Consider the following 22,101-nt stretch of genomic DNA (forward strand, 5'->3'; position numbering starts at 1 on the left):
GAGTATTTAAAGTAGGGACCGCAGACAGGCTATCAAAGGCCTAAAATAACAAACAATAGGCTCATGGCAGTTTTACAGCGGTTACATGGATACACGGGCAGGCAGCTTGGTGGTCAGTGGAGGAGTATTGCAAGTAGGGGCCGCAGACAGGCTATCAAAGGCCTAAAATAACAAACAATAGGCTCATGGCAGTTTTACAGCGGTTACATGGATACACGGGCAGGCAGCTTGGTGGTCAGTGGAGGAGTATTTAAAGTAGGGACCGCAGACAGGCTATCAAAGGCCTAAAATAACAAACAATAGGCTCATGGCAGTTTTACAGCGGTTACATGGATACACGGGCAGGCAGCTTGGTGGTCAGTGGAGGAGTATTTAAAGTAGGGACCGCAGACAGGCTTCAAAGGCCTAACATAAGAAAATGGGCTGGCTGTAGGCACTTTATAATTGGTTCCAGGGGTACACGGGCAGCAGTGGTCTGGTCAGTGGAGGAGTATTTAAAGTAGGGACCGCAGACAGGCTATCAAAGGCCTAACATAACAAACAATAGGCTCATGGCAGTTTCACAGCGGTTACATGGATACACGGGCAGGCAGCTTGGTGGTGGTGAGTGGAGGAGTATTTAAAGTAGGGACCGCAGACAGGCTTCAAAGGCCTAACATAAGAAAATGGGCTGGCTGTAGGCACTTTATAATTGGTTCCAGGGGTACACGGGCAGCAGTGGTCTGGTCAGTGGAGGAGTATTTAAAGTAGGGACCGCAGACAGGCTTCAAAGGCCTAACATAAGAAAATGGGCTGGCTGTAGGCACTTTATAATTGGTTCCAGGGGTACACGGGCAGCAGTGGTCTGGTCAGTGGAGGAGTATTTAAAGTAGGGACCGCAGACAGGCTATCAAAGGCCTAACATAACAAACAATAGGCTCATGGCAGTTTCACAGCGGTTACATGGATACACGGGCAGGCAGCTTGGTGGTCAGTGGAGGAGTATTTAAAGTAGGGACCGCAGACAGGCTATCAAAGGCCTAAAATAACAAACAATAGGCTCATGGCAGTTTTACAGCGGTTACATGGATACACAGGCAGCTTGGTGGTGAGTGGAGGAGTAGTGCAAGGAGTTTCTGTCCCAGTACTCCCAAAATATAAATAGATGTTAATGTCTCGCAAAACAACCAAAACAAAAAAAAAAGGTGGCATACTTAGGTACAGGGGTGGGCTCATCTACTGAGTTTCTGACATAGTAATTTGGCAGTAACTATTTAATGGTGCCAATATAGGACACAGACACAGACTACTTTAAGTTGCATCATAGATGTCTACAAATTTGTATTGTCAGTGCCAGACATTGAATGATGTCAGCGAATAGACTAAAGATTGGTGGAGCTGTGCGACATAATTTTGCACGTGGTAGAGCACATTTTGAGCTGGGGTAGGGGGGAACTCTCTTGAGGCCGGCGGGACCGCCCCAGGGCCCCTCATGTTACAACGGTGTGTCTGACGTTGGGTGCGCACCACCACCGCCAGAGACACTACATTGTACTATGAGGGACCCAGTAGCAATGCCGTCAACCAAAAGCGAGCACACCCACCTCTTCAGACAAACAGCAGTCTCACGGGTGCTTGCGCCAAGTCGCGATACCACGGCCCCGTGTGGGGAGTTTTGCCATTTAGGGAGGTGTAAACATGTCGTATGCTGTACAATCAGCTGCAGCAAATTAGACATTAGAAAAGTAATTCACAGGCAAGAGCTTTTCATAGGAAAGCTAGGTGTCGGCCGGGCAAGGTGGGGCAAAAGATTTCGAAATCCAGTTGTGGTTCATTTTAATGAATGTTAGATCGTCAACATTTTGGGTAGCCAGACGAGTCCTTTTTTCGGTTAATATTGAACCTGCAGCACTGAATACTCTTTCTGATAGGACACTTGCTGCCGGGCAAGCAAGCTCCTGCAATGCATATTCTGCCAATTCTGGCCAGGTGTCTAATTTGGAGGCCCAGTAATCAAATGGGAATGACGGTTGAAGGAGAACATCGATAAGGGATGAAAAATAGTTAGTAACCATACTGGACAAATGTTGTCTCCTGTCACTTTCAATTGATGCAGCAGTACCTGTCCTGTCTGCGGTCATAGCAAAATCACTCCACAACCTGGTCAGAAAACCCCTCTGTCCAACGCCACTTCTGATGTGTGCACCCCTAACACTCCTAGTCTGCTGCCCCCTGGAGCTCGTGTGAGAACGATCACGTGCGCTGTGTGCTGGGAATGCCTGAAGCAAACGGTCAACAAGAGTTGATTGTTTGGTTGCTAATATTAGTTCCAAGTTCTCATGTGGCATAATATTTTGCAATTTGCCTTTATAGCGTGGATCAAGGAGGCAGGCCAACCAGTAATCGTCATCGTTCATCATTTTCGTAATGCGTGTGTCCCTTTTTAGGATACGTAAGGCATAATCCGCCATGTGGGCCAAAGTTCCAGTTGTCAAATCTCCGGTTGTGATTGGTTGAGGGGCAGTTGCAGGCAAATCTACGTCACTTGTGTCCCTCAAAAAACCAGAACCCGGCCGTGACACGCAACCAAATTCCTGTGCCCCCGGGAAAGGTTCGGCATTAAAAATATACTCATCCCCATCATCCTCCTCGTCCTCCACCTCCTCTTCGCCCGCTACCTCGTCCTGTACACTGCCCTGACCAGACAATGGCTGACTGTCATCAAGGCTTTCCTCTTCCTCTGGTGCAGATGCCTGCTCCTTTATGTGCGTCAAACTTTGCATCAGCAGACGCATTAGGGGGATGCTCATGCTTATTACGGCGTTGTCTGCACTAACCAGCCGTGTGCATTCCTCAAAGCACTGAAGGACTTGACACATGTCTTGTATCTTAGACCACTGCACACCTGACAACTCCATGTCTGCCATCCTACTGCCTGCCCGTGTATCCTCCCACAAATAAATAACAGCACGCCTCTGTTCGCACAGTCTCTGAAGCATGTGCAGTGTTGAGTTCCACCTTGTTGCAACGTCTATGATTAGGCGATGCTGGGGAAGGTTCAAAGACCGCTGATAGGTCTGCATACGGCTGGCGTGTACAGGCGAACGTCGGATATGTGAGCAAAGTGCACGCACTTTGAGGAGCAGGTCGGAGAACCCAGGATAAGTTTTCAATAAGCACTGCACCACCAGGTTTAAGGTGTGAGCCAGGCAAGGAATGTGTTTCAGTTGGGAAAGGGAGATGGCAGCCATGAAATTCCTTCCGTTATCACTCACTACCTTGCCTGCCTCAAGATCTACTGTGCCCAGCCACGACTGCGTTTCTTGTTGCAAGAACTCGGACAGAACTTCCGCGGTGTGTCTATTGTCGCCCAAGCACTTCATAGCCAATACAGCCTGCTGACGCTTGGCAGTAGCTGGCCTATAATGGGACAACTGGTGTGCAACAGTGTCATCTGCCGATGGAGTGGTTGGCAGACTGCGTTCTGTGGAAGAGCTGTAGCTTCTGCAGGAGGACGAGGAGGAGGAGGAGGAGGGGGTGCGAACGCCTACAGCCAACTGTTTCCTAGACCGTGGGCTAGGCACAACTGTCCCTAAATTGATGTCGCCTGTGGACCCTGCATCCACCACATTCACCCAGTGTGCCGTGATGGACACATAACGTCCCTGGCCATGCCTACTGGTCCATGCATCTGTAGTCAGGTGCACCTTTGTACTCACAGATTGCCTGAGTGCATGGACGATGCGCTGTTTAACATGCTGGTGCAGGGCTGGGATGGCTTTTCTGGAAAAAAAGTGTCGACTGGGTAGCTCGTATCGTGGTTCAGCGTACTCCATCAGGGCTTTGAAAGCTTCGCTTTCAACTAACCGGTAGGGCATCATCTCTAACGAGATTAGTCTAGCTATGTGGGCGTTAAAACACTGTGTACGCGGATGCGAGGATAAGTACTTCCTTTTTCTAACCAGAGTCTCATGTAGGGTGAGCTGGACTGGAGAGCTGGAGATCGTGGAACTTTCGGGTGTGCCGGTGTACATGGCAGACTGAGAGACGGTTGGAGACGGTATTGTTTCCGCCGGTGCCCTAGATGCAATATTTCCTCCTACAAAACTGGTGATTCCCTGACCCTGACTGCTTTTGGCTGGCAAAGAAACCTGCACAGATACTGCCGGTGGTGCGGAAAATGGTGGCCTTACAGTGACGGAAGGGATGTTGCGTTGCTGACTAGCTTCATTGGCCGAGGGTGCTACAACCTTGAGGGACGTTTGGTAGTTAGTCCAGGCTTGAAAATGCATGGTGGTTAAGTGTCTATGCATGCAACTAGTATTTAGACTTTTCAGATTCTGACCTCTGCTTAAGCTAGTTGAACATTTTTGACAGATGACTTTGCGCTGATCAGTTGGATGTTGTTTAAAAAAATGCCAGACTGCACTCTTCCTAGACTCGGATCCCTTTTCAGGGATTGCAGACTGAGCTTTAACCGGATGGCAACGCTGTGCTCCAACAGGTTTTGGCTTTGACACGCGTTTTGGTCCAGATACGGGCCCGGCAGATGGAACCTGTTGCGATGTTGATGCCTGCTGCGGCCCCTCCTCCACCTCCGCTTCTGAACTACTGCCGCCTGCACCCTGTTCCCCCAATGGCTGCCAATCGGGGTCAATAACTGGGTCATCTATTACCTCCTCTTCGAGCTCGTGTGCAACTTCGTCTGTGTCACTGTGTCGGTCGGTGGTATAGCGTTCGTGGCGGGGCAACATAGTCTCATCAGGGTCTGATTGTGGATCTGTACCCTGAGAGGGCAATGTGGTGGTCTGAGTCAAAGGAGCAGCATAGTACTCTGGCTGTGGCTGTGCATCAGTGCACTCCATGTCAGAATATACTTGTAATGGGCATGGCCTGTTAAATGTTTCACTTTCTAAGCCAGGGACGGTATGTGTAAAGAGCTCCATGGAGTGACCCGTTGTGTCGCCTGCTGCATCCTTCTCTCTTGTTGTAGTTTTTGCTGAGGAGGACAAGGAAGCGACTTGTCCCTGACCGTGAACATCCACAAGCGACGCGCTGCTTTTACATTTACCAGTTTCGGAAGAGGAGGCAAAAGAGCTAGAGGCTGAGTCTGCAATGTAAGCCAAAACTTGCTGTTGCTGCTCCGCCTTTAAAAGCGGTTTTCCTACTCCCAGAAAAGAGAGCGTTCGAGGCCTTGTGTAGCCTGACGACGAAACTGGCTCCACAGCTCCAGACTTAGGTGGAATATTTTTATCCCCACGACCACCTGATGCTCCACTACCACTACCATCATTACCAGCTGACAATGAACGCCCACGACGACCTCTTGCACCAGACTTCCTCATTGTTTTAAAATCTTAACCAAAGTAACTTTATTTGTTGCTGTCAAACAACTTACACGGTGAGCTATAACTTCAGTATGATTTCAATATCCCTTAACAGGTTGGTGAGACCACAAGGAAAATCAGGCACAATGTTACACACTCTGTTTTCTGTGGCACAAAATCACAGAGATGACACACACGCAGGACTGTCACTCAAGCACTAATGTCAATATTAATCTCCCACCTAATTTATTTATTTTTTTTTCTCAGGGAGACTTTAGAAACCAAATAATATTAAAAAAAAAAAAAAAAAAAGGCTTTCTATGGCCCACAATTAGAGAGAGAGAGGTGGCACAACCAGGAGTCAAGACTGGCGCACAAGCTGAAAGGGCAATATTACTCTCCCACTGTTTTTTATGTTTTTTTTGTTTTTTTCAGGGAGACTTTAGAAACCAAATAATATTAAAAAAACCAAAAAAAAAAAAGGCTTTCTATGGCCCACTGAATGAGAGGGAGAGAGGTGGCACACCCAGGAGTCAAGACTGGCACACAAGCTGAAAGGGCAATATTACTCTCCCACTGTTTTTTTAGGTTTTTTTTTTTTTTTTCAGGGAGACTTTAGAAACCAAATAATATTAAAAAAAAAAAAAAAAAAAAAAAAAATAGGCTTGCTATAGCCCACTGAATGAGAGATAGCACACACAGCAGTGGCACACAAGCCCTGACTGAGGCCAATATTTTTCTCCCACTGATTGATGTAGTGTTTTTGTGTTGAGGTAGAATTTAGAACACAAATCACGGAAAAAATAAATAGGCTTTCTATGGCCCACTGAATGAAAGGGAGAGAGGTGGCACACCCAGGAGTCAAGACTGGCACACAAGCTGAAAGGGCAATATTACTCTCCCACTGTTTTTTTATGTATTTTTTGTTTTTTCAGGGAGACTTTAGAAACCCAATAATATTTAAAAAAAAAAATAAATAGGCTTTCTATGGCCCACTGAATGAGAGGGAGAGAGGTGGCACACCCAGGAGTCAAGACTGGCACACAAGCTGAAAGGGCAATATTATTCTCCCACTGTTTTTTTAGGTTTTTTTTTTTTTTCAGGGAGAATTAGAAACCAAATAATATTAAAAAAAAAAAATAAATAGGCTTTCTATGGCCCACTGAATGAGAGGGAGAGAGGTGGCACACCCAGGAGTCAAGACTGGCACACAAGCTGAAAGGGCAATATTACTCTCCCACTGTTTTTTTAGGTTTTTTTTTTTTTTTCAGGGAGACTTTAGAAACCAAATAATATTAAAAAAAAAAAAAAAAAAAAAAAAATAGGCTTGCTATAGCCCACTGAATGAGAGATAGCACACACAGCAGTGGCACACAAGCCCTGACTGAGGCCAATATTTTTCTCCCACTGATTGATGTAGTGTTTTTGTGTTGAGGTAGAATTTAGAACACAAATCACGGAAAAAATAAATAGGCTTTCTATGGCCCACTGAATGAAAGGGAGAGAGGTGGCACACCCAGGAGTCAAGACTGGCACACAAGCTGAAAGGGCAATATTACTCTCCCACTGTTTTTTTATGTATTTTTTGTTTTTTCAGGGAGACTTTAGAAACCCAATAATATTTAAAAAAAAAAATAAATAGGCTTTCTATGGCCCACTGAATGAGAGGGAGAGAGGTGGCACACCCAGGAGTCAAGACTGGCACACAAGCTGAAAGGGCAATATTATTCTCCCACTGTTTTTTTAGGTTTTTTTTTTTTTTTTCAGGGAGAATTAGAAACCAAATAATATTAAAAAAAATAAATAAATAGGCTTTCTATGGCCCACTGAATGAGAGGGAGAGAGGTGGCACACCCAGGAGTCAAGACTGGCACACAAGCTGAAAGGGCAATATTACTCTCCCACTGTTTTTTTAGGTTTTTTTTTTTTTTTCAGGGAGACTTTAGAAACCAAATAATATTAAAAAAAAAAAAAAAAAAAAAAAAAAAATAGGCTTGCTATAGCCCACTGAATGAGAGATAGCACACACAGCAGTGGCACACAAGCCCTGACTGAGGCCAATATTTTTCTCCCACTGATTGATGTAGTGTTTTTGTGTTGAGGTAGAATTTAGAACACAAATCACGGAAAAAATAAATAGGCTTTCTATGGCCCACTGAATGAAAGGGAGAGAGGTGGCACACCCAGGAGTCAAGACTGGCACACAAGCTGAAAGGGCAATATTACTCTCCCACTGTTTTTTTATGTATTTTTTGTTTTTTCAGGGAGACTTTAGAAACCCAATAATATTTAAAAAAAAAAATAAATAGGCTTTCTATGGCCCACTGAATGAGAGGGAGAGAGGTGGCACACCCAGGAGTCAAGACTGGCACACAAGCTGAAAGGGCAATATTATTCTCCCACTGTTTTTTTAGGTTTTTTTTTTTTTTCAGGGAGAATTAGAAACCAAATAATATTAAAAAAAAAAAATAAATAGGCTTTCTATGGCCCACTGAATGAGAGGGAGAGAGGTGGCACACCCAGGAGTCAAGACTGGCACACAAGCTGAAAGGGCAATATTACTCTCCCACTGTTTTTTTAGGTTTTTTTTTTTTTTTCAGGGAGACTTTAGAAACCAAATAATATTAAAAAAAAAAAAAAAAAAAAAAAAATAGGCTTGCTATAGCCCACTGAATGAGAGATAGCACACACAGCAGTGGCACACAAGCCCTGACTGAGGCCAATATTTTTCTCCCACTGATTGATGTAGTGTTTTTGTGTTGAGGTAGAATTTAGAACACAAATCACGGAAAAAATAAATAGGCTTTCTATGGCCCACTGAATGAAAGGGAGAGAGGTGGCACACCCAGGAGTCAAGACTGGCACACAAGCTGAAAGGGCAATATTACTCTCCCACTGTTTTTTTATGTATTTTTTGTTTTTTCAGGGAGACTTTAGAAACCCAATAATATTTAAAAAAAAAAATAAATAGGCTTTCTATGGCCCACTGAATGAGAGGGAGAGAGGTGGCACACCCAGGAGTCAAGACTGGCACACAAGCTGAAAGGGCAATATTATTCTCCCACTGTTTTTTTAGGTTTTTTTTTTTTTTTTCAGGGAGAATTAGAAACCAAATAATATTAAAAAAAATAAATAAATAGGCTTTCTATGGCCCACTGAATGAGAGGGAGAGAGGTGGCACACCCAGGAGTCAAGACTGGCACACAAGCTGAAAGGGCAATATTACTCTCCCACTGTTTTTTTAGGTTTTTTTTTTTTTTTCAGGGAGACTTTAGAAACCAAATAATATTAAAAAAAAAAAAAAAAAAAAAAAAAAAATAGGCTTGCTATAGCCCACTGAATGAGAGATAGCACACACAGCAGTGGCACACAAGCCCTGACTGAGGCCAATATTTTTCTCCCACTGATTGATGTAGTGTTTTTGTGTTGAGGTAGAATTTAGAACACAAATCACGGAAAAAATAAATAGGCTTTCTATGGCCCACTGAATGAAAGGGAGAGAGGTGGCACACCCAGGAGTCAAGACTGGCACACAAGCTGAAAGGGCAATATTATTCTCCCACTGTTTTTTTAGGTTTTTTTTTTTTTTTTCAGGGAGAATTAGAAACCAAATAATATTAAAAAAAATAAATAAATAGGCTTTCTATGGCCCACTGAATGAGAGGGAGAGAGGTGGCACACCCAGGAGTCAAGACTGGCACACAAGCTGAAAGGGCAATATTACTCTCCCACTGTTTTTTTAGGTTTTTTTTTTTTTTTCAGGGAGACTTTAGAAACCAAATAATATTAAAAAAAAAAAAAAAAAAAAAAAAAAAATAGGCTTGCTATAGCCCACTGAATGAGAGATAGCACACACAGCAGTGGCACACAAGCCCTGACTGAGGCCAATATTTTTCTCCCACTGATTGATGTAGTGTTTTTGTGTTGAGGTAGAATTTAGAACACAAATCACGGAAAAAATAAATAGGCTTTCTATGGCCCACTGAATGAAAGGGAGAGAGGTGGCACACCCAGGAGTCAAGACTGGCACACAAGCTGAAAGGGCAATATTACTCTCCCACTGTTTTTTTATGTATTTTTTGTTTTTTCAGGGAGACTTTAGAAACCCAATAATATTTAAAAAAAAAAATAAATAGGCTTTCTATGGCCCACTGAATGAGAGGGAGAGAGGTGGCACACCCAGGAGTCAAGACTGGCACACAAGCTGAAAGGGCAATATTATTCTCCCACTGTTTTTTTAGGTTTTTTTTTTTTTTTCAGGGAGAATTAGAAACCAAATAATATTAAAAAAAATAAATAAATAGGCTTTCTATGGCCCACTGAATGAGAGGGAGAGAGGTGGCACACCCAGGAGTCAAGACTGGCACACAAGCTGAAAGGGCAATATTATTCTCCCACTGTTTTTTTAGGTTTTTTTTTTTTTTTTCAGGGAGAATTAGAAACCAAATAATATTAAAAAAAAAAAATAAATAGGCTTTCTATGGCCCACTGAATGAGAGGGAGAGAGGTGGCACACCCAGGAGTCAAGACTGGCACACAAGCTGAAAGGGCAATATTACTCTCCCACTGTTTTTTTAGGTTTTTTTTTTTTTTCAGGGAGACTTTAGAAACCAAATAATATTAAAAAAAAAAAAAAAAAATAGGCTTGCTATAGCCCACTGAATGAGAGATAGCACACACAGCAGTGGCACACAAGCCCTGACTGAGGCCAATATTTTTCTCCCACTGATTGATGTAGTGTTTTTGTGTTGAGGTAGATTTTAGAACACAAATCACGGAAAAAATAAATAGGCTTTCTATGGCCCACTCAGTGAGAGATGGCACACACAGGGATGGCACTGTAGCAGAAATGCCAATCTTAATCTCCCACAAAAAAAAAACAAAAAAAAAAAAAAAACTGTCCTACAATTACTATCTCCCTGCAGTAATGTAAGCCAGGTATGGCAGGCAGCAATAGGAGTGGACTGATGCACAAATTAAATAAAAAGTGTGGACAAACAAAAAAGATAGCTGTGCAGAAAGGAAGGAACAAGAGGATATGTGCTTTGAAAAAAGCAGTTGGTTTCCACAGTGGCGTACACACAGCAATACAGCTATCACGGAGCCTTCTAGGGCAGCCCAATGAGCTACAGCGCTGAGGGGAAAAAAAAAAAAAAATAGCTTCCACAGTCCCTGCACACCGAAGGTGGTGTTGGACAGTGGAAATCGCTGCAGCACAAGCGGTTTGGTGGTTAGTGGACCCTGCCTAACGCTCTCCCTGCTTCTGACGAAGCGGCAGCAACCTGTCCCTAAGCTCAGATCAGCAGCAGTAAGATGGCGGTCGGCGGGAACGCCCCTTTATAGCCCCTGTGACGCCGCAGACAGCAAGCCAATCACTGCAATGCCCTTCTCTAAGATGGTGGGGACCAGGATCTATGTCATCACGCTGCCCACACTCTGCGTTCGCCTTCATTGGCTGAGAAATGGCGCTTTTCGCGTCATTGAAACGCGACTTTGGCGCGAAAGTCGCGTACCGCATGGCCGACAAGCACAGGGGTCGGATCGGGTTTCATGAGACGCCGACTTAGCCAAAAGTCGGCGACTTTTGAAAATGATCGACCCGTTTCGCTCAACCCTACTGGTTACCATTGTAAAACATCACTGGCATCGTTGCTTTTGCTGTCAAACACAACGATACACGCCGATCTGACGACCAAATAAAGTTCTGGACTTTCAGCAACGACCAGCGATATCACAGCGGGATCCAGATCGCTGCTGCGTGTCAAACACAACGATATCGCTATCCAGGACGCTGCAACGTCACGGATCGCTATCGTTATCGCTGCAAAGTCGTTTAGTGTGAAGGTACCTTAAGGAATAAGAATATGTTATACATTGACTGGCAAATCATTGGTTTCGAAAACTTGGTCGCTGACAAAAGAATAGACGGTGACCAAGAAAATGGTGCTGGATCCTAGTGAGCATCTCCAAGAAAATATCAACATTTGCCCCGCTCACATGTAAAGCGCCATGGAATAAATGGCACTATAAAAATGTATAATAATAATAATAATAATAATTGCTGGGAAATGCTAGGAAGTTGTTTTATTTTATGTATACAAGTTTCGTGGGGCATTTTCAGTATTTGTAAGCCAAAACCAGGAGTGGAACAATCAGAGGAAAAGTTTAAGGCCAAGTTCACACTTTCATTGTTTGGTCAGAATTTAACCTCAGTAGTTGTAAGCCAAAACCAGGAGTGGGTAAAAAATGAAGAAGTGGTTACATGAATCTATTTTACTTTTTCTCGGATTGTTGCACTCCAGGATTTTGCTTACAAATACTGCTGTAAAATACAGATCAAATACTGAACGTGTGAACGTCGCCATACGATGAATATACTGTTTGGGTTTTTTGGTGATGAGGATGGATCAGTCTGACCCTGAATTGGTGGTCCTGATACACATGAGGGATAAGGAGATACACCTAGGACTATTTCAAGCTTTGGAAGTCATCGGAAATTAGATGAATCTGAACAGTTAATTTCATCTCTTCGTCTTTTACATTTGCACAATCTGCTGAAAAAGAACTTCCAATATTTTATGGATATAATTAAAAATAAAACTCTTTCCTACAGACATGAATTAATAATATTCTAGCGATAGAGCAGAGGCGGAATCCTAGTAACTAAAGTACTCAGAGCCGAGTTGATATAAAGAACAGCTATGCTAATAAGTCATGTTTCTTTTGTTGGAAAATGTTATTTGAAATCTCATCTAAGTGTTATAAGTCTTGTCCAAAATCCTGGTAATGTCACATGTTACATCTGGTGCTCTGTATGCCAGGCTGGCAGAGGTGGCTCCGTTGAGTCTACTCTTTGGTCCATAGGGTTGTGGTAGGATTAGGGTTTGGGTTTAGTCCCAGTGCTCTTTCTTGTAATTCCCTGGAAGGAGAAATAACCAGCATCCAAAGGAATTTTTGCAAAAGAAAAAGGAGTAATGAAAAACTGACCAAATTCTAATATCACTAGAGTTCATCTGAACCTCAAATCCACAGCAGACCTCCTGGAGCCACCTCACCTGGCAGAGTCCATTACATATGACCAAACAATACAAAATCCTAGGCTTTAAAAGAAACGAGATGCCCCAAAATAAACATTAGGCACAAATCCATTGTAATTGTAATGTGTAATATATTATTATTTTGTAATAAAAATATGGATCCAGATCTGACATTATGTAACACAACGGAGGAATGCGCTACTGTAATGGTCTACAAGTTGAATAAGATCTAGAACATCTGCTTTTGTATCCAGTGAAGTTTTTCTAGAGCAGAACTTTTGAAATTCATTTTTATAAAAGAAAAATGACTTCTTGGTGGGAATTTTAGCCATTTTCTAGGGTTTTATTCAATGGATATTAGTACCTGTTGTGGGTGTCTTTTTTCTTTTAAGCTTTTTTCTATGGTCATTTTGACAAACTGTAATACATTCATTGGGTTGTCATGCCGTTGCACCTTCCCCACGAGTCGACCAAGGTGGTCTTTGCTTTGAAGCATCTGCCCACTATTAAACTTGATGGTATAGTTTATATAGTAGCGGAAGTTACTATGTGTAAATATTTTGCATTAAAGAGTTATTCCCAAAATATTAATATGGATAGGGGATAACTTACTAATCACCCCATTTTCAGCACTTGGACCCCATGCAATCCACAGAACAGGACTCTGGACCCTAAAAACCAAGCTCTGCAGTGCCCTGTCTTGAATGGAGTGGAGCTGTGCATACTCAATTTCCACTCCATTTTTTATCCACGGGACTGCACTTGGCTTTCCCTCATAGTCTCATAGGCAAATGGAGCAGATGTCAAGCATGCGCATCTCTAATACATTCAAGGCTTTTTGCAATGTCTTGTTCTCAGGCTCCAGAGCCCCTATTTTAGGATTGCAGGAAGTCCCTGAAGTTGGACCCACAGCAATCAGTAATCCAGTTTGATCCCGATAACGTCCTTTACAAATATCTATCTTTAGGCCCTAACCTTTTTTGTACTTTTCTTTTTCAAAAATGTCTGACCATTCTCCCTATCCTTCTATTTTCTGTATGTTTTTTTTTCTTTCATTCCTGTGATATTTCATTTGACAGGATTCTCAAATGGGCTATTACAGTAGAAAGGGACCTGCAGTCATTTCCCCTCAGCTTTTATCACCCTTAAAGGGAACCTGTCACCCCCAAAATGGAATGCTGTACCTAAGCCCCCGATGTATCCTGAAAGATGAGAAAAAGAGGTTAGATTATACTCACCTAGGGGGCGGTCTGGTCCGATGGGCGTCGCAGTCACGTCATAAAAAGGTGGCTCTGCGGTCACTTACCACAGCTTCTGTCACAACCATCCCCTGATGACGTTCTGGTCGGGGGGGGAGTGATGGTAAATTGATCATTGCTTCAGTGGTCACCGTCACACTTCTTCTTGGTCTCCTACTTGTATCTTCAGAAGCCACCACTATACTTCTTCTGTGCTTGCATCTCTTGTGACTGCCACCACACGTCTGTCCTCGTAGCCTGCATCTTCAGTCACCGCAGCCACAGCCCCTATTTCTGAGACTTACATCTTTTTCACTGAAATTAGATGTTACCAGAGGATGGTAATAGAAGCAGGATGAGTGACAACTGTGCTGCTCCACAGCTTTTGTTAATAGTCATCAGGGGGCGGTGATAGAAGCAGGGTGAGTGACATCAGCGCCGCTCCTGGTGATGATTTGGTTGAGGGTGATGTTAAAAGCTGTGAAGCAGTGCTGCCGTCACTCATCCTGCTTCTGTCACCATCCTTTGATGACATCTCATTTCAGGGAAAGAGGCGTTCATGTCACAAATTGGGATTGTAGAGGTTGTGCCAGAGATGGACGGGAGATAGCAGTGTGGCAGTGGCAACTATAGATGCGGATACAAAAGAAATGTGGTGTCGACCATTGAAACTGCGGTCACTTTTCCATCACTCTCCCTTGAACCAGGACAACATCAGGGGATGGCGGGCGGTGACAAAAGCTGTATTAAGTGATTGCAGCGCCGCCCCTGGTGATATCCTGTAACAGTAGATGTGATTGAAGCTGCAGAGAAATAATTGTCAGACCATTCTCCTGTGATGTCCTGTTTGAGAAACATCACAGGAAGTAAAGAAAAAAAACACACATGGGGAATCGTTGTGTAGATAGAATGATAGGGAATTTTATAATAAAAATACCTACAAAATTGATTAAGGCTTAAAGATAATGCATTAAACACACCTTACTCCGATGGTCCCATTCATTAAACTGGGGGGCATAAATCGGGCCCAATGTATTTGCAAAATTGTGACACTTTTTATGTAGATTATATCTATGTGTAAACTGTAAAATTAAGTGCACAACTTTTAAGTATATTAACCCTTTTCAACAAATGTTTACAGCTTCAACTTATAGTTTTGGATTGGCTACTTCCATAAAGCTGTCAGTGTCTAATATAGTTACCTGAATGGTAAGAGGAAAACTTCAGCAGGTTTCTCTCTTAAATGATATGAAGACATTCTTGTGTTTTTTGTTTTTTTTTGTTAATTAAATGTCTTTTTGTGACCTCTTCTGTGTTGATTAATGACCATAGACCACATCAAAGTTGAATTGAACTTTGATATGGGCAGAAATCAGCTGAGAAGAGCTCAGAGAAATACAGATAAAAGAGTTACAAGCTCAGGACAAAACAAAATCATTGATAGATTCTCCATTAACTCATTCCGTAGCCAGCAATGTGAAGGAATAGAAAGAGCCTTTAGATGTCAAAATATCAAAATTCTTAATGAAACTTTATTTTAGCCCAAAAGATGTGCGATTCAGTAAATAAATAAATGTCCTCAAAGGTGTTCATTCATATCCTTGAAGTGAGTGATTCTAAACCACATATCATAATACTGTACAATTATTACTTTTAACTAAAATCCCTAATAATAAAATACTCTTAAAAGTTGCTCCAGAGGTGGAGCTTCACATCAAACTGAGCCAACGATCCCGACAAGATTCTAAACCTAACTGGAGATGGCTTAATTCCATTTTTCTAGAAATGCTCTGCTCTTTTAGGGTTTCCAAAATCTGAAACATGGGACGTAAATGAGCATTTTGATTAAATAAGCCCTTTTTTAATGTGTACTCAATGGTGAACAGACCTCCATTCCAGCGTTCAGCCTCCTTTTCCCTGGATGGCTGTATCTGTCCTAATTGCATTGCTTTTTGCATCACTTCACTGCTTTTCTTTTGCTCTAATGCTTCCTTTTTAGCATATTTATTATTGAAAAATGACACCATATCGACTGTTCTGCTGGTTGACGTTGTTATCGTTATGACTTGATTTCATTTGAGAGATTGTCACTAGATCTTGTGAAACAAATAAACAACTTTCCTAATTGGAGACTAAATAAAACTGTTCTTTAGAGACATGTTATGTCTAATGATAATGTGCTTCATCTTCTCTTTTGCATCCTAATAGGGCATATATGAGTGTAAAGGAGCTGAGAGATGCCTTGCAGTTGAACAGCACTTTGTTCCTGAATATTTTCTTTGCTGGTTCTGCAGGGGAGGAGCTAGCTGGAGCGGCAACATGGCCATGGGACAAGGATGCCCTTGGTGTTCAAGGTAATTGGTGGTAATAATTTATACAATTAGTTGAGACATCCAGTCCACTATTGGTATGCTTATTTTTATTAACATTGTACAGAAAGAACATATCATTAAAGAAGTGGTCCGAAACTGAAATTTATTTTAATTCTAAACCAATCTCTTTTCTAACATACTTTAATTAAAAACTTCTTTATTTTTTTCACTACTTCCTCTTTGATGATGTTTCATTTGAGAATTCCAGTGCTTGTTGTGGTAATCAAATGAGTCGTCATCAGGGGGCACTGTTTCAGTCTCTGCCCCCTGCCTGAAATGAGAAGTCATCAGTGACATCTATTTCAGGGCCTGGGCTAGTCCCTGCCGTACTGAGCATGCGTCAATTGTGAATTCTGGCGTATGCTCAGTGGGATCTTGTCACTGTGGAATATGTACAGTGGCAATGCACTCGCTCGCCAGCTCTTACCAATAGTAAAGAGCCGGCAAGAGAGCTCACTGTCAGTGCTCTTTATAAAAAGTGTACCTGGTGTGCAGGAAAATCTGAGACCAATGCCGCTCCCGCAAGTGACTTCACTTATCATCAGGGCTCGCGAGCAAGCGCACTGTCACTGTGCATATTCTCCTGTACATAAGTTGGAATTTACAACCAGTGCATACTCAATAGAGCAGGGACTAGCCCAGCCTCTAAAATAGATGTCGCTGATGACACTTTGTTTAAAGGCGGAGGTAGAGGCACCTATAGACTTGTGTGGGTGTGCGTGATCCAATTTGCGGAGCTAATCACACGATGTGCTAATTTTTTTCTCATGCTGAATCATTATGAGAAAAAAATGCAGATATACACTGTCCCATAGAATAATATTCATCCAAGTGATATCCGATAAAACAACAGATAGAACTCTTCTGAGTTATACGCTATTCTGAGTGAGCCCTTATAATGATGAAAAACTGATGAAACAAAATCCAACTAAGCAATCATTTTTTTTAGCCAGAGGAAAAAAGTAGCAAGGGGTCGGTACACAGAGAAGCAATGTAGTTGAAGGATCAGCAAGTTGCGCAATCAGGAAATAGAAAGGGGTCGGTACACAGAGCAGCAGTACAATCTTGTAATGAAAGCAGAAGGTGAAAAGGAAACTAGAATAAAGGCTGGGTGCTCAATAATCTCGCAAGGAAAGAAGAGAAATGCCGAGTTTAAGTAGGTTGTTCAATCAGGGTGGAGACAATCAGGAACTCAGGGTGGAGACAATCGGGAACCACACAACTACTGGTATTTGGGTTAGTAAGGAACTGTCCAGCGAGCTGAATAGCTCAGAGGGAAGAGCTGCCGCCTGGTGCACAAGAGCTGCAGGGTTTGAGTCCTGACAGGTTATTCTTAATTCTTCAATTTATCATCTGTCAACAGGATAAGTAATAACTTTATGTTCGCTTTGGGTCTCACTGTTGGGATCTTCACCAATTCCAAGAACGGGACTTTTATGCTCCATTGATTGTCTATCGGACTGCTTGCGATAGCCGAGTACAGAACTTGATTGTCTCTAACAATAACATAAATATATCAATGTAGTGGTATTGTGCATATGATCAGTGAGCTATTTCTGTGGATGGATAATAACTTGTGCTGGGAATAACTTTTTAATGTAAGAAGTTGCAGGTACAATTGAATCTCCATAGTTCATGGGGCACATTTATTACCCTGGGCGTTGAGTTTGGGGTACTCCTTTGAGTAATGTAGAAAGCTGCTTTGTATTTTTCTGTATTTTTTTTTACCACTCCATGATTGATTTTATGCAGTGTGGGTTTTTTAATATTAAATGCAATGACAGTTTAATCATAGAGTACTTTGGCTATTTTGGATCACACATAAAGCAGTCATTGTCCATAGTTACCAGTCAAATATATTTGTTTGCTTTAAATCATGGTTTTGCCGGCTCCATCTCAGTGTATATATCAGTTTGCTGGTCTGGTGTGCAAATCCCAAGCCTTTCATCAGATGTTAATTTATCCGGGCTCCTTCTTTTAAGTGCCAGACATATTAATTACATAGCAATCGCTTTATGCAACTTTGTTCCTTCTTATTTTAAATAAAAAGTAACAGAAACTTCTTGGCAGGCGAGATAACGGTCGAAACAAAACACTGTTTCTTTAAGTAATGGGTAAACTTCATCCTATAATAAGTAATGGTTTTCTAAGTGCCCGTTGATTTATTTCTTTGTATTATTCAGTCTTCTTTTGGAAATGTCCCTATTTAAATTATAGACACGCTATTTAATTTCACACTCCTAAAAAAAAAAAACACTGACTCTTCTGTAATTACAGCTGGAAGGGAAGTTACTGGAATATGACCAGATCAGTGGACAATGTAGAGCCAATTTAATTACATCAAGAGGGATGGATGCTCGAGACATTAAGCATTTCACTGTGGTTAAAAGTCGCTTTGTATTGCACTAAATGACCATCAGGATGTTTCAGGTTTAAAGCACATGAAGCTTCAATGTCATATGTAGTGTCCCTATCTATATTTATTAGGATACTGGTCAGTTCTAGCTTGCTCTGCAATTTGTGACCGTACTGTCAAGCGAAGAAGTTGCATACAGTTTTTCTTCTAGAACTTTGCTCATCTTTGCTCTCATTTCAATTAAAACTATCTTATGTCTTTTTTTAAATTTTACTGTACTGTAGTCTTTGAAGATTACCGTATTTTTCGGACTATAAGATGCACCGGACGATAAGACGCACCCCAAATTTTCAGAATAAAAAAAAGGAAAAAAAAAATGTTTCAAATGGGGGTATGTCTTACAGTCCGAATTCAGCTTACCAGTGAAGGGATCGCCATAGGTGGAGAAGTGGTCACAGGGGCCTTTCGGTGGTCCAGGCTGGTGCGTTGGCCTCCAGGTAATCCCCTCCCAGGCTGGTGCTCTGTGCTTGGGCAGGGGTGGAGGCTCTGTGCTCCGGGGCAGGGGCTGTGCGCCGCTCCAGAACAGTGGCTGGGCTCCGGGGCACAGGCTAGGCTCTGGGGCACAAGCTGTGCTGCGGGCATTGGCTGTGCTCTGGGGCACAGGCTGGGCTCCGGGACACAGGCTGGGCTCTGGGGCACAAGCTGTGCTGCGGGCAGTGGCTGCGCTCTGGGGCACAGGCTGGGCTCCGGGACACAGGCTGGGCTCTGGGGCAAAAGCTGTGCTGCGGGCAGTGGCTGGGCTCTGGGGCACAGGCTGGGCTTCGGGACACAGGCTGGGCTCTGGGGCACAAGCTGTGCTGTGGGCAGTGGCTGGGCTCTGGGGCACAAGCTGTGCTACGGGCAGTGGCTGGGCTCTGGGGCACAAGCTGTGCTGCAGGCAGTGGCTGGGCTCTGGGGCACAGTCTGTGCTGCGGGGCTGTGGCAGTGGCTCTCTGGGCTCAGTGGGGGCTCCGACGACATTTCTTCAAAGCCCGGAGGCCCCCCGCTCATCCGGCATGTTGCGGTGGCCTCCGAGAACATGGGCGCCAGGAAAATGGCCGCCGGGCTGGCGCACGCTCAGATTCAGATCTTGTTGCCGAGATCTCGCCCTGAGATCTCGCCCCGAGATCTCGGGAGACGAGATCTCATTGACGAGAATTGAATCTGAGTGTGCGCCGGCCCGGCGGCCATTTTCCTGGCGCCTATGTTCTCGGAGGCCACCGCAACATGCCGGATGAGCGGGGGTCCTCCGGGCTTTGAAGAAATGCCGTTGGAGCCCCCACTGAGCCCAGAGAGCCACTGCCACAGCCCCACAGCACAGCCCCTGCCCACAGCACAGTCCCAGCCTGCAGCACAGCCACAGCCGCACCAGCATGGGAAGGGAGGCTGCATCGGGACCGCCGCCGCTGCCGCATAATTTGTAAGTATATTCCGACTACAAGACGCACCCCATTTTCCCCTTACATTTTTGGGGAATAAAGTGCGTCTTGTAGTCCGAAAAATACGGTATATCACATATGTTCTCTGTTTTCGAAAACATTTTGACCATAAATGTTTTTGACTCTGTTGGCCTTTGATCTTCCCATGTTTAGTTTTCATTTTGAGAACATCATTATACAGGTTAACCACCTATGATCGGACAGGCGTATCGGGGAACTAGTGGGTTCTCCAGACTCTGAGACCCTAAGGGGCTACAAACGTACAGCAGAAGACTTGCCACTAGGAAAAACTATAACATTAAAGCCACTAAGAGGTCTAGTACAAGTAACCTCGTGACAATTGCACCCATTAGGGGTTCGTGTCCATGACCGTATTTTTGGTCTGAGTGCGATCTGATAAAACATTGCATCCCTCTCAGACCCAAGATATTCTATGGGACAGTGCACATGTCAGACTTTTTTTCCTCGGTCCCAGACTGGCCTAGGAAAAATTTGCAGAATGCATGATTTGCATCCGCAAGTCAGATCGCACTCGGCCATGCAACTCAATGGGTCCGTCCCAAAAATCGAACTGAAATCAGATGACATCTGAATGCAGTCCGATAATCACAGACTGACAGAATTGAGAAGATGGAGAATTTTTTTTTCCATCTTATCGACATCCGAGAAAATTGGATCACAATGTGATCAAACTCTGATCAGTCTGTTCAGAGTTTGATACGGGTGTGAGTAGCATAATCGGCTAGGATCGATGAGAGAAAATACAATTGTGTGACCCTAGCCTAACGGTGTTGTATTTATTAGGAAGCAAATGAGCATTTAGAGGTCGATTCATTAAGACCGGCATTAGACACACCGATATTAACAAAGGAGCCTGTTGGAGGAAGATGCACCTAATTCATTAAGGGGTGCGCCATACGTAATGAAACAGGCACCTCTAAGTCTACGTTCACATTAGCGTTCGGCGCCTCAGCGTCGAACGCCGCAGCGTCGCCGCATGCGTCATGCGCCCCTATATTTAACATGGGGGCGCATGGACATGCGTTGTGCTGCGTTTTGCGACGCATGGCCGCAAGCGTTGGGCGCAGAGAACGCAACAAGTTGCATTTTTTTTGCTTCCAACTTTCGGCCAAAAAGGACGCATGCATCGCAAAATGCAGCGTTTTAGCGTGCGTTTTGTTGCGGTTTTGTTTGCGTTGTGCGTTGCGTCGCCGACGCTGCGGCGCACAATGCAAATGTGAACGTAGCCTTAAAACTGCCATGCGCCTTTGTGCACCTCGCCAAAAATCAGTATATGAGTACATTTTTTGCAATTAATTACTCCTCTAAATTGGCTACAGCCCACTCCGCCCATGTTCCATCTACTTTGATTAGACCGGCCTGGTGTGACCTCATTATTGCTGCACGATGCACAGATGACGTAGCACCAAGCCTGGTTAATAAAAAGTTGCACCAAGGATCCCGAAAGGTAAGAGGTTTGCAAGCCTCTCGTCCCCGCAGCCAGATATTACTGACCTGGCTGATGGACTGGACTTCCACTAATCAATCCGCTCATCTCCAATCACTTGCCAAAAAAAATAAATTGTTGGGATATTCATCGCTGCTCTAGTGAATCTGGATTTGTTTTTGTTTTGTTCATGCACCTCTCTATTCCAGAAATGTGGCCATCTCTTCTATGTATGTAAATCTAAACTTTTTAAACCAGTGGGCATGGTTCTCAACTCTTCTCTGTGGGCATTTTCTTAAAGGCCACTCGCAATTGGATAAAATAACTAGATTTATATACAAGGAATAAACAACGATATTTCATAGCAAGTAACAGGTCCTCTTTAAAAAAAAATTATTCCTGATTCCAAGTTGAGTTCAAACCAGATCAACATTTAAACAATAATTCATAAGTTCTAAGAAATCAGCGACATGTTTTCAGAAACCATGAAGTGTGTGACCAACTCTTGACGTATCGTAGTTAATTCCACAAATTTACAGTTTTCATGGTAAAGAAGCCTTGTTGTCTTTGGAGATTAAACGTTTTTTTTTTTTCTACAGACCAACTTATCTTTTATATGAAACAGATTTTCAGCATATTTTTTCATATTTAACTATACAAATGAATCATGTCTCCTCTTAGATTGCTCCTCTCAAGTTTAGTTGCTCTTCTTCTTAGAATCTCTGCTATGAACTGGTGGTGAACTAAACTTTGTATTCCAGAGGAGATTGTGCCTTTACATTAACATCCCTCATATACAATAAAAGTCCCTATAACCTTTGGCTCTATAACGCACCTTTTCCACTTCAGCAGCAGGGTGACAATAAC

At 43.2% G+C, this 22,101-nt stretch overlaps 1 protein-coding gene across 3 annotated transcripts in view; it reads left to right on the forward strand.

Annotated features, from left to right (window-relative positions):
* The window catches only part of PAPPA2 (pappalysin 2), a 227,359-nt gene that overhangs the window by 104,756 nt on the left and 100,502 nt on the right, over positions 1-22,101 (forward strand). For all 3 annotated transcript variants that reach the window (XM_077277920.1, XM_077277918.1, XM_077277919.1), the window contains exon 4: positions 15,790-15,935. In XM_077277920.1, coding sequence (XP_077134035.1) covers positions 15,790-15,935 — 146 coding nt within the window. The remainder of the gene's footprint in view (positions 1-15,789; positions 15,936-22,101) is intronic.

This window comes from Ranitomeya variabilis, chromosome 8 (assembly GCF_051348905.1).
Source record: "Ranitomeya variabilis isolate aRanVar5 chromosome 8, aRanVar5.hap1, whole genome shotgun sequence".
Classification (NCBI taxonomy): Eukaryota; Metazoa; Chordata; class Amphibia; order Anura; family Dendrobatidae; genus Ranitomeya; species Ranitomeya variabilis.